Below are 19,185 nucleotides of genomic sequence, written 5' to 3' on the forward strand. Positions count from 1 at the left end.
TTATACTTTGTTCTAACAGCGAACATGCTTCATTCAGTCAACCCACATCTCAATGCAGCAAATCTGCCGCTTGCTTTCAATTAGCTCAGAAATCAAGCCAAGCTAGTTCTGGGAGAATCATGAATAGCTGATAATTTCTAAAGCCAAAGTGACATTAGATCACACATTGCTCACCCAATCCCTCTGGAAAGTCTTCTCTGCATTGAATTATAATCCAAAGAAAAGAAAAACCTGGGAATGTTAGGCTCACATCTTCTTTGCGGTGAGTATGCCATGCCTCTGAAGCTCATATTTCAGTGACTGGTACTGCCAGTTAATAATTATTCAAAATAAAAAATTAAAGAGCAGCATGGTGAGAAAGAGCTACACCATTGAGCTTTGGGTGCACGTGTTTCCCTCAGGGAAGCTACAAGCAGGAGTTTCAATATATATTGCAGGAGAGAGTTAACAACAAATATACATATGGCTGATATAGATCCCCTTGCACCAGACTTTTCCAGAGACCACTTTAGGAGACCCTGGAGCTGACAAAGAAGATCCTGGTCCCTTGAGAGAGATGCATTGGGTCTGCCCTCTCAAGAGTGGAGGTTAGGAACCTATTTCTGATTTAGAAATGGCTGCTGAGTTACCATCTAATGTCATAGCTTCCTGCTTAATATACACTTGATAGGGCATTACTCTCCATTCCTAGTTGAGCCAAAGCAGCTTATTTTACTGAAAGTCATGGGCTTAGAACTATCATTTTCAGTACTATACCACATCAAAATAATATTTCTTAAACGCCCTTTCTTCCATCATGAAAAGCTTGGTTCTGTGACACATAAAAGGCATGTAACTGCTTGCTTCTTATGACCTCAGTCCTCAGACTAGCTGGTGTTCTGTTTCCCATCGTTCTTCTACAGCTGGACAAGCAAGAAATAGAGACCCTTTTACATATAATAGAATGAAGCCAGTAGACCTCACAAATTATTATAAGCTTCAGCGACTGGGAGTTAAAATCACAACGTCAACTATTACAAAAGCGTGTGTTAAAACTACAAGGGGTTGCAATGTTATTTCTAGACCAATAGCGTTCAGGCTTGTCAGCAGCAGAACACAGGGGAGCCTTTGAAAGGCAGTCCCTTTACTCAGAAATGGCTCATTTACTTTCCTGTTAATTCTATTTTCCCCACAGGCCCTGCAAGACAAACATGCTGGCTTTCTTCATCTCATCTACAGTAGGGCTTCCTTCGAACAAATCAAAACAAAAAGCAAGAAAATGAGTGAGAGACGTGGCCCCTGATGCATGGCGTTTTTATCTGAGATGTTAGCTCACTCTCAAACCACACTGGCGTCTTACTTTTTAAAAAACCAATAAACTGCCTGTTCAAGTGACTGCAGAACTCTACCTAATGTGTTCAGACTCACTGAGCAAGTGCATGCCTGGCTTGGCTTCTTCCAGCACTGAGGATGCCGTGGCACTTTCCTGGCATTAATTTTGTTTACTGGGACCTGGGAACGCTAAAATTCAGTTGATGCCACTGTAAACACAGCCAACTGGGGGATGGCTCTGCTCGAGAGACCTTTCCCTTCCCTTTACATCTGTGGCCTGTGGGAAGAAGCATCAGGGACGATCACACAGGGGGAAAAGAGGGATGACAGGGGAGAGGAAGCTGCTAATTCCCCAACTGCACGGCGGGGAATTCTTTGTACTGCAGTAGAGCTGATGAAAAGCATCCTGGCCCATCCATCTGCATACCGCCTTCCACACTCTCTCTGTAGCTTCTGGAGTTGCCTACCATGGAAGGGAAGGGAAAGCGGCCAAGAGCAACCTTCTCCATCAACAATCGTGCCTCTGGTAGTACAAGATTGGAAACAGCCCTTGTAAGAAGATATGCATGAGTGTCTTGTGCATCCCATTAAGACTGAGGCAATCAGACAGCAGCGGCCACTTGGCAAGGGCCCTTTCTGTAGAAGCTCGCGCTATGAGAGCATGAAACAGAGGTGGGCCTAGGGGTCAACTGCCATTGTCTAGAGCTCCTGGACCCAGCTAAGCTGCAACCCGAGCGTACTCCCAAAGCTCTGCAACACCTTCTTATTCAAGGACGTAAAATGTCTTAATCTCAAGACATGCCTTTCCTACCAAGACCTTTCCTAACCTGTAGGTATTAGCAACTTCATCTGTTCATATTTTGTCCCTTTTTATATTTGCATGTCTCATCCCCCTACCCTTTCTACTTTCATACACTCAGACTTTAGATTATAAACTTTTTGCAGCTTCAAACTGCCTTATTTTTCCTGTTACACCATTACTGCTGCAATACTTTCTTGGTAGTAATGGTGATATTGTTACTATTGTTGAGGTAAGATCCTTCAATGCCCTTCTAAAGTTTAACATTTTAAAAAATTAATTACTGTTCAGTAATACATTATTTATCTATCCTGAGGGTTTGGACTGATGGTGCAAACTAGGGTAGTCTGAGGGCTTCTCCATACCAGGCATTGATAGCTCAATGCTCTCTTCAGTATCAGAGACAGTACTCTTACTTACACCAGTTGCCGGAAGGCTGTTCCACTCACACCCTGCTTGTGGAATCCTGTGGGCAGCTGATTTGCCACTGTGGGAACAGAATGCTGGATTAGATGGACCTTTGGTCTGATCTAGGTTTTACAAAAGGTTTGCAATAGCATCTGCCCACTCATCTTTTCCCACCAACTGGTGTGTATCAGCGAATGACACTGATACCAGAGGCATCACATAGCCATCAAAACTCATCGATAGTCATCTCCTCCATGAATTTGTGTTATTGCCTCTAAACACCATCCAATGTGCTGGCCACCATGACACCTTGTGGAAGTGAAGTCCATTGTCTAATTATGTGCTGTGTGAAGAAGTTCTATCTATCTATCTATCTATCTATCTATCTATCTATCTATCTATGGGACTTCTATGCCGCCCCATTCGCCGAAGCCTCGGGGCGGCTCACAACCATAAATAAATAGAATCCAATAAAACAGTATAAATTAACAATATATTTCCTTTATGGAAATATATACTTAACAATACTTCCTTTATGATCAGAATGTCCTACCCATCATGGGAGACAATGCCTAGTTCTAGGATTGTACAAGAGAACAAAATGTCTTCCTCTCCATTGTACAGCTCATGTTCCTCAGTAGTAGTTTAAGAATTTAAGAATCCACCTGCCCAAGTGGTTTAGGGAGCATGATTTGCAGCTTCATTTGGAAGCCAAGTAAACCCCAGGATTCTGGACTATTACAATCTCGACAAAAATGAAAGTTGGCAAAGAAAGAGACATGCTGAGCCAAAGTGTGAGATGTAACAGGAACAACATGGAAGGTATTGTTAATTGCCTCAGCTGGACATGTGTTGATTAATTAAGGACACTTCTGAAAGTGCTCTTCATTTTTGTGCTATGACTGTCAAGCTGTTCAGTTATTAAGGCCGGCTGCTTCCTTGTTGGGGTCCCTTAGGAATGCCCATAGGTAGCTTGTATAGCTTGGAATATGAAAACAGCTGCCTCAGGTTGGGGTCATCACAGTTATTAACAACAGTGAACAGGGCAGGGAATTGAGGTGTCAGTCTATTTTACTTAGAATTTTTTTGTAAATGTTCCAGAGTGGCAAGTGAAGGACAGCAGCAAAGTTGAATACCGCTGCCTGTGATATTGGTTCAGATGTTCCCAGCATGTTGCTTCAGAAACAGATACCCACAATTTTCAACCGCCGCTCCATTTTGTCATTGAAAGTATCCATGTATGCTTATACTCCTTGCTCTGAAATAATAGATTAAAAACATGTCTGTGGGATGTGTCACCACCGCAAACTCTGGAAAGCAATCCTTTCAGTTATTTTCATTTTCCACTCCGACAAATCATTGTATGCACAGCTTAAAAGTAAAGCAGCTTTGCCACGGGGTTTTTGTTTTTATCTTTTAAATGCCATTGTCCAAGGTTTATTAAATGGAAATAAAGATGTTTGCCAGTGAAATGGCCATAGGTTTTCTTTACTTCCAGAAGGAAGCAGATTACATTATATTAAAGCCATACAAATTCTGACATGCGTCATGAGCTCCCTTTGATTCCACAAACGGAACGCACATGGATGGATCACATGCCACAGGCCATTAAGGTGGGAATGCATTTCTTACGTGAATAGGCCTCATCCCATGGATACATCATAGAATCTCTCTTCCATTGGGATTCTAGGCTCTAACCTGGGAAACACACGTGGACTCTTGTCTACCATTATGAATATATCACATGTTCCTGCAAGAAAAAATGCTTTCAAAAGAAAAATGAACTATTATTAAGGCTAGCGGGCTAGCTATCCATCATTCACCCATATATATATTTTAAAACTTTCCGCATTCACATAATCCTAACTAGAGGTTTAGGCCAATGCATCCCAAGAGGCACACTACACATGCCTCAGTTAAAATTAATAGGGAAAAACTCTCCAATCACACTCCCAGAGAATGCAGTCATGTGGGTTAGTTCCCTCCAACCTGATTAACTGGAAAGCTGGTCTGATGGGACAAACTGTGCACACAGGAGCATCACATCCCCAGACCGAATGGTGAGTGTGCTACGGGGTAAGGACTCCGGAAGGTGACACTGCCATGGGAAGCAGCATGGCATTCTGTGGAGATTCAGCTGCTTAAAGCTCAGTGTGTCCTCCACTGAACAGCCATCTTGCCTAATACCCACTTATACAGAAATTATATAAATCTTCTCTTCTCTTCTTATAAATGGCTCATTTATGGGAAAGGATTTGGCACCGATAGCTATAAGAAGAGATTAGTCAGGGCCAGATCCAGGCCATGATGGGTCCCAGGGCTATTCACTGGAATTGGGCCTGCTACTTTTCCCCCTACTGAACTTTTCCCCTGTTGGACCACTGTTTCTGAATGAATCAGTTATGTGCCCTTCTTAAGGGTGCAAGAGAAAGGCATGGCAGGGGATGAGGAGATATAATATACCATAAAAACACAAAACCACCTTTGCTGCATATTTTAGTGTCATCCTCCATGTTTCCCTAGAAGAAAACGGCTATCTTCCATGACAGAGAAATACAAACACTGACTTCACCTTTTGCAGAACTCAGGCAACATGAGCACACACCAAAGCATTCTTTCCCTGCTCCCACCATCATCATTCAGGACCTGCCTTGGCTCATTCAGACACAACAGCAGACCTGTGGTGGCCCGAGTCATTCGGCTACCTGAGGAGGGCCAGCAAATGCTTTCTATTCCTCATTAGATGATATGGATCTATCACTATTTCTCAGCCTCACAGGATTGTTGTGAGGACAATAGGGGAAACAGGGAAAAGGCAAAGCATAACTATAATAAAATAAATAATGATATACAGTAACTATAATACAATAAATAATGATATACCAGGTAAACCAAGCTGACCTACAATCCAATAAGCCTCCCTAGCATGTAACATGTGTGCAGAGCTATGTACTTCCATTTGCATGCACACATGAAAGAGAAAAGATGCATCCAGCACCCCACTTGGCAATTTCACTTATGGAGACCGTCCAGAGGAAGCTGAAAGACTGACACCTATGTTGTAACTCATATTAATCGCAATGTGGAACGAAAAGACCCCTTATTTCTCCTATGGCCCACCTTTCTGCCTCCGCATGACCACCGGCACCAAGAAAATTCATGGCACCTTGAAGAATAGCAGATTCCTTCTGGCATACTGTTTTGTGGACTATTATTCATTTCAAATGGAATAGATGCATGTTATTATGGGGATTCTCAGGTTTATATATAGTACATATGGTGGTGAAAGGGATTGTAAACAGTGAGGTCAAGATGAAATTAAATGCAGACAGTATTTACTGAAGGAAATACAGGAAAGAATCCTTTTTATTAAGTAATTCACAGCTCCTCACCACCACCACATCAACTCTATTTCCCTTTAAAAAAAAAGCCAATCCACCAGCAGACTAAATAACAAGGGTGGACTACACTGTGGTGATGCCTTACACTACTGTAAGATCCAGTGTGGTGCAGTGGTTAAGAGTGCCACACTAGAGACTCAGGAGATCTGGGTTCTAGTCCCCACTCAGCCATGGGGTCTCTGGGCTAGTCACAGACTCTCAGCTCAACCTACCTCACAGGGCTATTGTGAGGATAAAATGGAGCTCTGTAAGCCACCTTCCATTCCTCACAAGAGGAGAAACAGTGGGATAAAAATGCAAGGTGATGGTGGTAATAATAATACTTTCTGCCTTAGCAATATGCATACAACCGCTACTGACTATGTAGGCTGATGTAACCCCACCCAAGCCACAGTCCCATTCCGCCAAATGACAACAATCAAGGTTTAATAGCAAGTGACGTTTATGGTGGCAGGTGTGTATTTTCATACTTACAAACCCAGCAGGAAAGTGGAAGATGGGGTGCTGCAAGAAACAAGACCTGAGCTAGGAAGAACATGGACTTCTGTCATTCCTGTGACTAACACTGGTAATTGGTTGGATAGCTACTGACTGTACAAAATGGCACTGAAATTCAGGATTTTCCTGTTGCTTTGCAGGGCTGACACCTTCCATCAGCAGAAGGACTTAACTGGCTTCCGCCCACCTTCTTACCTCTTTAGAAGGACATCAGAATGACTATTTTATGAAGGAGAACCACAGCTAGGAACTTCATGTTCTATCAAAGATAAAACCAACTAAGCTTCTTTTCCTAGTATAAAGGGCCCCAGTGGGGGAAGCTCCACAGCTGTGCAAGTAAGAAATCCCCTGACCACGCTGCTGTGTCTACTGAATTCAACACATGCATCCTTCATGATAAACTCGCTTTGGACAGCTTTCTGTACCCAGCACAAGTTTTTCCAAGCTTTTTCTAGCTTTCCCCACATTTCCCTATGACAGCCTGATTCTATTCCCCTGCTAAGGTAGAGCCAGTGTGGTGTAGTGGTTAAGAGTGTGGGACTGGGACTCAGGCGATCTGGGTTCGAGTCCCCGCTCGGCCATGGAGCCAACTGGGTGACTTTGGGCCAGTCACAGACTCTCAGCCCAACCTACCTCACAGGGTTGTTGTTGTGGGGATAAGATGGAGGAGGAGAATGATGTAAGCTGCCTTGAGCCCTTTGTAGGAAAAAGGCAGAATATACATTGAAAAATAAAATAAAATAAATAAGGTAAACTGCTACACTGGTTATAGAATAAGAAGGAACTTGTCCCAGTTGTTTGTTTTCCTTTTATTATGAACATCCAGTATGCGGTCAACCAACTGAAAATTCAGTGTAAGACCCACTTTACTTCTTGTCATGGTAAAGTAAGCATGACACGACTGTTTTATAGGACTCTTAAGTGAATGAACATATGACAGACATTATTGCCTCTTGAATTTTTCAGAGAATCACCATATTGTGAGAAATGTACTGATACTAGACTTTATCCCATATTGATGATGATGATTTTCCCATACAACAAATAACCAAATAAAGGTGCATTCACATTAAAAAAAATCAGCAACCAAATATGTAGCAAAGTTTCCTCATGGCGACTTTAACTGCCTCAAACAATGGCAAGCTGCCAACCATGCCTAGCATTCTTGGCTGCTAAGGTTTGCTAATTTTACGAGTAAAGCTTATGGCAATAATGTAAAGAAGTTGCTTACATGGTGAAGCGGACTCTACATTCCAAGATATAACGCACTGATCTACACCACTTCAGATAAATCGTTCGCCTAGTCCAGCGCTGACCGCTGCGGCTGGCAGGCGGCCCTGAGAAGATCATTTTTGTTCTACCACTGCAGCTGTTCTGCAGTTAATTGTTCTCCTGTGCACTTTATTAAAGTTTCAACCAAAAATGAAATTGGAAGTCAATTTGGGTTTTCCTTGCTCAGGCAAAACATTCAAGCAGTTCTGAAGAAAGCCAAAGAGTTTTAACACACCTTGCTAAATGTCCTATAGTATTCTTCTCAACCCTAGGCTATTACTTGTTTTTGCCTAAAGTAAATTTGGCATTTACTCCTCAATTGAAATGACTGAAGAATTTATAGGAGAGCTAAAGGTTTCAATATCTGTAGGCTTTGCGCAGCTTGCATGTGATACTGGATAACTGCTTGCGTGGGGCTCTCCCTTCTGTGTGGAGCAGAACAAGTGTTTTATTATGCTGAAACAGGGTCTTCATAGACACATGTGTCCATGCGTGTGACATGTAATAGCCAAGCTGGATCAGAACAAAGGTCCATCTAGTGCATGTTGATCAACCAACTGCCCATGGAAAACCCACGAGGAGAATATGAGTACAAAAACACCCTCCTGTCCATGTTCCTTAGCAATTGATGAACACAGACATAGGCCCCTGATACTAGAGGTAATCCATAACAGTTGGGACTAGTAGCTATAGATAGCTTTATTCCACATAAACCTGTCTGATATCCTTTAAAGCCATCCAAATTGGTGCCAATCACTCTATTCTGCGGCACAAAAATCCATAGCTTAAGTATGCATTGGGTGCGAAGGTATGTCCTTTTTCTGTCTAGAGCATCTCCCCGGTCAGCTTTATGGGCTGGTTCTAGTTTTGTGAGAGAAGGAGAAAGTGTCTCCCTCTCCACGTTCTCTGCAATTCGTATCATTTTGTATGCCTCCATTATGTCTCCCCTTATTGCCTTTCTCCTAAGCTGGGGTAACCTTTCTTCATTGTTCCCATCCCTGGATCATTTTAGTTTTCCTCTTCTGCAATTGCTCCAGCTCTACAATATCCATTTAGGTGTAGTGGCACCTGTAATGTTATCTACACTTAGTTTTAGATAAGGGTCAAATGAGCTTTGTAGTTTTATTTTCAATTCCTTTCCAAATTTTGCCTGGATTTTGCCTCTGATTCACAGAGTCATGCACTGGCTCATACACATGCATGCAGACAAACAAATATATACACTACTACTAGAGCACAATATATATGTATTTATTCATGTATATTAGAGATTAAGTGTGCATGATAAACACTAAAAATGGATGACTGCTGGATATATTCATTGGGATTTCCTGTTTTCTGTTTCATCTGAGATCACGATCTGCAAAAATATTAGTTCCTTTTATTTAATAATTGTTGAATGAAATTTCATTGGTTCTATTATTTAACAATAGGATCAAAGCACCACTTCAATTAAAACAAGCAAAAACAGCATGAGGAATAACAAGAATAATAGGGTTTTTTTTATTGGTGACTTAGGTCTAACAGCAACCATATTTAATCTTTAAACAACATATAAACATTGAACTTTCCAGGCACAGACAACATATTTTAACTTCAAGCAAAGACTGACATTTCCATGATAACCAGTGGAACAATCATTAGTTATGAGAAAATGTTTCCTTATTCCTAACAGTGATATCCTTAAAACTGAAATATTAGTGCAGTAATTTGTTATGACAACCGTGGCCAAACTTTATGATCACAGAAGAGTGCAATAACCATAGAAACCATAGAAAGAGTTTACGTACCATAATCTCAGCATAATTACCATACAGTAATATCTTGCTGAACATATAGTGATCCAGTTTTGACATCGTTATATATTGTGCAGTCTCATGCTTTTGCAAATCAGTTTCTTGGTGCATGTTTGGTGATTACTCTTAAGAAATTATCCATACTCATTAGTCAGTAGAATTAGCAGCACATACTTGCGACAACTAGTTTGCTATGCTATGCATAATAATGGGCTAATTTTATTTTGTCCTGAGGCAACTTTTTAATCATTGCTAAATCATCGTTTAATCAACTAAGACAAAATGGAAAACTTGAGCATTGAAATTACCCAAGACACATCATTTAGACATCTGGAAGCACAAGTATGTGCACTGAAATACACCCTGACCCACAGTGAAGCCTGTACAAACAAGATTTCTGCAGCCAGATGGCTCTACTATTTCAGGGCTGAAGGAAATAGAAATTTGCTTGTCCTGGGGAATGCCACACAGGCATGTTAAGGGTAGTATCCAATGTTAGTCATACTTAAAGTAGACCCATTGAAATAACTAACTTGGAGGGCACACCTAAGTTTGGAATCCCAGCTCTGACCTCATCATGGGAAGTCCAGACTTGGATCTTCTTCCCCTCCCAGCTGTCACTTACGAATGGTACAGAAAGAACCACATTTCTCCAAAGCTGCTACCTTGCGGAAAGGCTTTTGGGGACAGAGAGAGAAGGCGCCTGCCATCAAGATACAACATATTCTGGTAGTGCCTCAGCCTCCTTCCCTCCAGCTCCAAAGTGCCATGTTGAGATGTCCAAAGCTGGCTAAGTGGTTCACAGAAAAAGAAGAGTGGGAAGGCAATCTTGACTCCATGCTCCTCTCAACCTGGATAGGATGCCCTTAATTCTCTGAAATCTGATCAGATTGTGCTCATAGTCCTAATAAATCTATCAGATCTACTCTAAGTAGGACTTCCATTGGATGCAAACCTAAATTCTGTTTCTCCCTTGCTGAAGTAGATGCGCAGTCTCTTTCAAGTTCTCTGGTGACTGAATCAATGAATGCAGAAGGAAAAAGCAACCTACATATTTGTAGCTTGTCTCAATATGGACAGCATAAGAAGGAGGCACAAACACATCTTTTCTCCCTTTTCTACAACATTAGTCAGGCTTCTTCCTAATCATTTCTTTTTCCAATTTTTAGCAAGGATCCCTGGAAATTTAATCCTGTATGACGAATGCAGAAGAAACATCTGTCTGTCTGTGGGTTTTTTCCATTGTAAAGGTATAGAGCACAGTGGAAATACTGTGAAATGTACTGTGTCCATGACTTATATGCAGAATTATTCTGAAACAGATAATTTTTGCAAAAGAGAAAAAAGTGGGGGACAAGATATGTAGATTTACAAGGGGAAACACTATTTTCACTATATTTCATGATTAAAGTTACTTCTCGGAGTGTTAAGGGACTGCAGGATCCCGTTAGCAGAAGAAAACATTTCCCAAACTAAAGAAATGTAGCACTGATGTGACTTTATTATAGGAAATGCACCTGATGAATACAATACACACCAGCTGGCAAGAAAAGGGTAAAAGAGGCCTATGCAACAGATACTCCAATGCATTAAAAAGGGGTAGTGATTTTAATCCATAAATGGCTTCTGTTTTCAGTTTAACAGACTGTTATTGACCCTGATGGTAGATTTTTTATTGTAAAATATAATGAGAAAGCAATAGCCTTGATTAATGCGGATGGGCTCAGTAATGATTCTTCAGTCATGTTTTATGGAGGTTTTAGTAATCTGCTTGATAATGTGTGTGTGTGAGGGGGAGGGGGGTGTTTACCAGTCCTACACACTACTTCCTGGATAAGAATACTCTGGCTCCTGGGAGGCTCCCAATGGTAAGAGTCACAATTCAGCCCATTGTAGCAGAATTTAGCCCGGCTGACCCTTGAAGAATAGTACATCCAGATGAGAGATATTACACATTTAAATCTTCTCTTCAGCACAATCAAGTAGTTTCTATGTTCTCGTGGTTCCCATCCTGCTCAGGCCTTCCACTGCTGGCACATACCCCATCAGCCACTATGCCTGAAATTCAGTCCAAGGTGCATTGCTCGCTGCCTGTGTTACCTGCCTCTTCCTTACCAGTCCTACACAATGGAGCAGCTTCTGTAGTCCCAATGCTTTCCAGGCAGCCTGTGGTAGTTGCATACCAGGAGTGTGGAAACCACTATTCTGAGTTCAGGCAGCACGACAAGCCATGGTGGCATGGAGAAAACATAGAAATACAGAAACATTGTTTCTTATGGTTTGTAAAGTTCAAACTCATCATGAGGAAATATCATGACAGTTTAGACACAAGAGACCAGCAATGGAATCCCACCTCCCTATCATGGCTTGCATGTTGTCTGAATTCAGCTAGATTGGAATACTGAAACACTGGTAATATCAGATTATTCCCCAGTTTGCTTGGACTTGAACTGCACAAACAGCCCAGGTCATACCAGTATTTGATGTTTAGTATTTCTTTGTTAAATGATGAGTTTTTAAAAAATCAGATTCTTGCTGAACTACAGGAGTATTTTGAAGCAAGGAGAGTACAACCGACTCATGCTTAAACAAGTGGGATGCCCGTAAAGGTTTTATCCAGGGTTGAAATGGCTTGTGCTTCTTATAAACATAAATTGAAAAAGAAGCAACAAACAACTTTAAGTGATAACTGCGCAACTTTATCAGGAGGTGCATCATATGGAATATTTTCGAATATACTGTGTGTGTGTGTGTGTGTGTGTGTGTGTGTGTGTGTGTGTGGAGAAAGTGAATGTCCCAGGAAGATTTCAGCTCATTGGTTTAGACAACAAAACCAACAAAATATTATTTTGTAGATTAAAGATGATAGTGGCAAGATAATACTCATCCTGTAGGTATTGATTTTTAATTTTAACATTCTATTTAGAACTGTATAGCAGAGGTTGTGAAATATTAGAGCAGGGCATGGATGCTTTTTTTCCCTTCAGGTTAATCTTCCCTGTCTAGATATGTCACAAAGACAGCCTTTGATGGTCCCTCTGTGTATTGAAGAAATTATGAAAGTAATAACTAACATGAAAAAGGAGACATCACCCACTCATTCAATGGAATGGTGTAAAACATTTTCCAGATTCTTAGCTCCTGAGCTTTGTCACTTGTAAAACCCTATTTTTAATTGAGTTCTCTTCTATCAGCACTCAGTGATGCTTACATTACTATAATTTCTAAACCAGAGAACGCCCTGAACGAGAAACCATCACTTTATGGCAGAATTCAGATTTAAAGTTTGGCAAGAAAATGTTTGTTTGGTGGACTTGGGCTGCATTTTCCATTGGATGGGCTTGTGGGTCCCGATGATAACTTTCTGCCATTTTCCACTTGGTGTGCTAACTGTAAATCTCCAGCTATGGCTGAATGGCAATAGATGCAATGGAACTGTTTGTTAGAATCCAGACTTGGTTCTGCTGCTTTATTACAGCTTCAGAGCTGCTTGTGTTACTGGAAGTGACGCTAAACCATACATTGGAATACAATCTATGTGTATAAATACTTCTTATCTGCGAATAAACAAGCAAGTATGCAATAATGAATTGGAACATATTCATTATTGCCTAGTGTTTGCCTAGTCCATGGTATTTTTAACTGTCATCTATTTTGGCGGGGTAATGGATCTTAGGCCAAGTCTAATTCAGGGAAAAAGTGAAGTTTCACATGTATTGGATGCCACAATGTCATTTTGATAAAGGCTTTATTAAATCAGCCAGTGATTGGAGGTGCAATGCAGCTAATGCCTCTCTTCTTTGTATGTTTTGGCAATGCCCCCTGGCTGGGTCCTTTTTGGAGATGCTAATAATTTGGATAAATGCTGTGATGGAAAGTTCTATAATATGCAATGCTTCACATGTCTTTCTTAATTAGCTACTTGTCTCTTGGAATTTCAAGCAAGGTCAGCTCAAATGGATTTTACAGACCTTTAGACAGCTAAAGGACTTGTACTACGTTATTGGAAGGATAAACAATCACCTGCAATAAAAGACTGGGTGGAGGACTTAATGAAATCCTCCATTTTGAACAAGCAGGGCTCCGCTGGGACATGAGAAACCCTGACAGTGCTTCAGCCATTCCTCCTCAAGAGCAGGGATAAAACACTTAGAGAGACAACTGGAGGGCAAGGGAAGCACAGAGAAAGCTTTCCCTTGGATGCTTGTAGTCCTGCATGTTTGGAGGCTTATGGGCAGCCGCTTCACATGGTGCTGCCATGCACTGTAACTTACAGCTGCCATGATAAAATGTTTCTTTAACAGGCAGGTATTTGCCCTTTGCCAAGACAACCTGCTGCCAAAAGGAGAAAACTGGTTGTGTTCAAAGCAGTTGGAACCCATTCTGGAGTTGCTGTTGTATCTCTGAAGCTGCCTCTATGAGAGGACGGCAGGACTCAGGGATGCTTTGTGAACAGATCTGGTTCCCCCAAAAGCATCATTAATAGGAGTTAGTACAGCTTCGTATGGAAATTTAAATGACTCATGTTTTTATAATTTGTTCTGGGCACTGTTTACAATGAGACCAAACCTAATTGCATGAGTACTGAAGTGTTCTATAAACACCAAAAGGCTCTTAAAACCCTAAGAAAGAACTAGCATGCTCAGGAAATATTTAAATAGGTATGTGAGTAAAAGGTTAGAGAGGCATTGTTTAAAAACTATTCACTACTGAAACGTGTTAGTAAACAAGATGCTAAGAGTTTGTGATTCATTTTTTAAAAACCTACTATACAAAGACGCAGGGGTAACAGCCTTGGAAAGAGCATTTTTCTACCGATCCAGAGCACAGACAGAACAATGGGGCAAGGGGAATGCAAAGGCCGTCAGAAATGCCAAAGGACACATGCCACAGGACTGACCAAATCAAGCACAAGCCTTGAAATGCTGAGGGTGTTGCTGAGAAAGCATGATAAATGCCAGTCTGGGAAAGAAATCAGGAGAGCAGAGGAGGAGCGTGCAATAAAATATGAAACAACACATCAAACATTTTGTGGAAGGGTGGCAGGAAGCAGGTAAAAGGTGCTGGAGGAGAGTGCATTCGATTCGAAGAGGCAGTTCTAGGTTGGAGGCAAGCATGGAGCAAAACCCTTTAGTGTCCTATACAGAATTGCACCCTAGAAGGGCTCCTGTGCTTTTTAGAAAGGACGTCTCCAGAGGTGGAGAAACTGGGCACTGCAAGCCAAGCCATGTAGCTCTGAAGTTTGTCAACTGAAGCTGAGTTTATGTCTGAATTAGCAAACGTTGCCCAGGAGGCATCTATACTGGAATTCCTTCTGTGCAGGAGGGGGCAGCATCTTGGAATTAATGCAAAACACACTGAGCACAATTGGGGAAAATCCTAAAGTCTGCTTCCATTGTGATCGTGTGTCATGTGTCAAAATGCAATGCCATGTCTCCTCTGGAGGTGGAAAAGTGAAGCATGGAAGGAAACAGCCCTTTGCAAACAAACCCATTAGCTAGGTGCAAGTGTGAAGTAGCGGAGACTTTGCAAACAAGAGAGAAAACCCACTGCTCCCTCTGTTCCTGCCCCAAAAGAGAGAGAGAGAGAGAGAGAGAGAGAGAGAGAGAGAGAGAGAGAGAGAGAAGTCACTGAGAAGGAAAAGGGCAGCAGCAACGGGGAGGTTCTTGAATTTAACACGCTATGGAACAGCAAGCAATCCCCTCTCCCATACTCATCTTCCCAAGAGTAAGACCTGTGGAAGTCAGTGTCATTTACTTGTGAATAAGGCCACTGAAGGTAATGTGATTTCCTTCTGAGTAGACACATGTTTCAGCTAGCTGTTTCTTGAGGCAAGAGAGCAGAGGAGACCATCAAGAAGGCTCAGAAAGACATTGCAAACTGTTTTGTCCCCAAAGAATGAGCACTGCTTTTACAAGTCAAAGAAGGAAGGTGTGAGATGAGGAAGGAAGGCACAAGGACAACTGAAGGATCTCCTGCTGTTGTTTTCTTGAAGCCCCAGTAAGCCTTTGCTTCTTCCCTGCCAACCCCGGTCCCAGGACAGTACCACAAGTGTAGCACACCCTGATACTAGGGAAAAACTGAAACATAACCCGAAAGTCATGATGTAATGGAGGCAGGATATACTGGCAGAAATGGTGTGAAGAGGAGCAGTTAGGATGGGTTTTCTGTGCCGTGCCAGTTAGCTAGGCACTGCATTGCCAGTAAAATTGCCCTGTGTAGTCAGCTCCTAAGTTCTTCAGATCCTAAGTAAAATGTGTCATGTCCCCACCGGAGTTAGGCTCCAGGTTCCAATGGTCTGGGAGCAGACCGAGAGCCATGGGAAGCAAGGGGAAAGCTTCAGCAGGCAACACTGCTGGTTCTATGATGTTTACATCTTTTACATGGAAGTAGCCAGGTCACATATTAATTATTATGGCTTTCCCCAAAGAAAAGTGGGATTTTGTGTGGTTTGACGTTTGGGATTGTTTTAGAATAGTTTTGGAATTTCCTGAAGATTTCCCATTCCCTTCACAGAATTGGCATTCCTCATGTTCCCTTTTGTCGAGCAAGATTGTTGAAGTAGTTGAGGCTACAATTTTAATTACCTTTACGAGATGTTTCAGCTCAAACTCTTGGCTTTCAAAGGACACTAAGATCTGTAGTTAACTTCCTTTTCTGCCTTTGGGGTACAGAAATACACTGCAGAACTATTCTTGTGCAAATTTTGAGACTTTTTTATTACCACCAATATATTTCAATGTATAGAAAGTAAGTTAAAAAAAGCAGGATGCTGGAATTTGGAGACATTTCTATTAGTCTCTAAGAATTATATTATAGGTCGTAGAAGAAGTAGATCATGGATCTACTTACATATAAATTACACAATAGAATGTGAGCCTGGAGGAGGCTAGTTATCCTAACATGTGGGAAGAATCAAAATTGTAAGTAAGAGAAATAGAAAGAAGATTGCTAAGTCACTTTCTACATTTAAAATATCAGCAGAAATCTTTAGCCCCTCTGCAAGGAGAAAATGATTTGAAATCCTCACCTCCCCAGATTTTTTTGCCAGGATTTTCATTTTGCCCCCACCTGCCATGAACGGCCACAAAGGAAGAATCAAAATATTTGGCAGAACAGCAGCTTAGAGCATTCCGTCAAAGGACAGTGAGAAAAATGATCTTTTGGGAGGTTTAATTCCCTGCCTACTTACACGTTTAGTGGTTGCCAGGCAGGCCATTGTGCTTTTGCTTTGATGACAGTCAAAACCTCATCACTCTGCAAAAGAGAAGCAATAAACATCAATAAATAAAATGATGTTTGGACAGCATTATGGTGAATAACACTCTGCAGTGATTTGTAACCAGTGGAAAAGGCACTTGAATTCAAATTGCTCCTCATAATTTCTATGAAGGGAGATAGTTCATCCCGTTTCCTATTCAGGAAGTGTATTTCCTCCTTTGTGTGGCATTGAGGAATGATTCTAGCATAATGTTATTACTCACAGGATGACTTTCTTATGTATACGTGCCCACCACAGGATCAATTCAAAAAGTCATCCTTTCTGATTTACAATTGCTTTTCCCATGCTAACTTTTTCAAGGATAATCTTACCATGAGCGCAATCCAAATTGCCTCTTTGGTTCTGGTCAGAGGTTGTTATCATTAATATTATTAATTGCTTTTCTATACCGACCAATAGCCAAAGCTTTCTGGATAGGTCACAACAATTTGTCAAAGTACAATTATAAAAATAGATAAAATAAAACACAGTGTAAAATTCCAATGTACAAAGTTTAGAACAGTTTAAATAGCTGAAACAATTTCAATAAAAAACTTGCCTATTAAAACTGTTGACATATCCCATTATCCGCTATGCCTGGAAGCAAAGCATAGTTTTAATCTGATGCTGGAAAGATGGCAGTGTTAGCACTAGGTGGGCCTCAGTGGGGAGAACAATTCATAATTAGGAGCCACCACTGAAGAATCACTCCTTCCTTGGAAGAGAAAATTGGAGGGTGGCCTCAGATACAAATTGTAGTGCCTGAGTAGGTTAAGAGAAGCCTTTTGCTTGGTATTGAGATCCCAACCGTGTAGACCTTTATAGGTGAAAATCAGTACCTTCAGTCAGGCTTATCAGTATATAGGCAGCCAATGCAAGCAGCCGCAATTGGTCTTTTATGTTCAGACCCTCTGGTTCCAGTTATTAATTTGGTGGTTGGATTTTGCACAACAGCCTTCAAGGGCAGCCCCATATAGAGTGCATTGGGGTAATCTAGTTCAGAGTTTTCCAGAGCATAGATCACATGTCCATATGGAATATAGCTGGCCACCAGCCAAAGCTGGGAGAAGGAACTCAGTGACATTGAAACAAACCTGAGATTGAACTGGCAAAGATGGATCAGGGGAAGCTCTAGCTTTGAACCTGATCCATTATGGGGAGTACAACTCCATCCAGAAAAGGCTGTCCTCCCTCTGACCAGTCAGAAGAACTGCTCACTAACAGCATCACAGACTTGTCTGGATTAGGCTTCAATTTATTAGCCCTCATCCAGTCCTTTGCAGCCAGAGACCAGTTTAGCACATCCACAACTTTGCTTGATGAGGATGAAAAGGAGAAATAGAGCTGTGGATTGTCAGGATAGCTCCAGCAGTCCCCACTCAGCAGTTTCACAGGAACCTTGTACTAGAATATCCACAGAACTGAGCAATATTCCCCAAGTGCCACCCTCTGGAGCTGACCATTCAAGGAGGAGCATAACTACTGTAATGCAGTTACCGGCCACCCCCAGCTCAGACAGAAGGATGCCCTGGTTGATGGAATCAAAAGCACAGACAGACTAGGAGTATCAACAGTATCTCACTCCTACTCATTCTCTCTCTCCCAATCTAGTCCTCATAAAAGGTGATGAAAGCTGTTTCTCTGCCAAAACCTGGCCTGAACACTGACCAAAATGGATCCAAATAATTAGCCTTATCCAAGAATGTCTGAAACTGGTTGGCCATTACCTGTTTAAGCACCTTGCTTCTACCAGTGACCTAAAGCTGTTGGGATCTTGTGCATCCAGGGAGTGGTTCTTCAAGAGTAAGCTCACCACTGCTCTTTCAGATAGTGTGGGGGGCCTTCCTCTTGAAAGGAGGAAATAATCATATCCCTGGCCCAGCCAGATGGTCTCTCTCTCCTGGTTTCTATTACCCAAGAAGAACACAGATCCAGAATGGAGGTGGCTTCACAGATCTGGCCTGGCACTTTGTCAATACTCCTGAAGCTGTACTAACTCTAATTCATCCAGCAAACCAGACCAGGCTCTGCTCTTGGAACCTCGCATGATTCAACTGGTATCATACTGGAGTCTATATCCGGGGAATTGCAAGTGACTTTATCCTGGAAATGCCCAGCAAATTCATCACAGTGGGTCACAGAGGGGCCTACACCATCCTTACCGTTAGCATATAATAGACCCTGGGTGAGCAGATAGAAGGCTGAATCGAGGAAGTGTTTCTTTCTTGTCCTCACTGCCCCCAGGCATACCTGATTATGGGCCCATACCAGGGATTGATTGCATCCATTGGGAGTTTTCCTCCATCTGGACTCAAGCCATCTTCTTTTATTTCATCACTATCAGTGAGAAGTTCTACTACAGTGCTGGTCCCCAGCTCACTACTCTTCCTCAATGTCCCAGCAAACACCCAACCATTCCCTAGCTCACTCCAGCAGGCG

At 41.8% G+C, this 19,185-nt stretch overlaps 1 protein-coding gene across 1 annotated transcript in view; it reads right to left on the reverse strand.

Moving 5' to 3' along the window:
• SPON1 (spondin 1) overlaps positions 1-19,185 on the reverse strand; it is a 339,096-nt gene that overhangs the window by 50,905 nt on the left and 269,006 nt on the right. The window contains exon 7 of the mRNA XM_044425965.1: positions 16,678-16,742. Within this exon, the coding sequence (XP_044281900.1) occupies positions 16,678-16,742 (65 nt within the window). The remainder of the gene's footprint in view (positions 1-16,677; positions 16,743-19,185) is intronic.

Source organism: Varanus komodoensis, unplaced genomic scaffold (assembly GCF_004798865.1).
Source record: "Varanus komodoensis strain SLA01 unplaced genomic scaffold, ASM479886v1 scaffold16, whole genome shotgun sequence".
Lineage (NCBI taxonomy): Eukaryota > Metazoa > Chordata > Lepidosauria > Squamata > Varanidae > Varanus > Varanus komodoensis.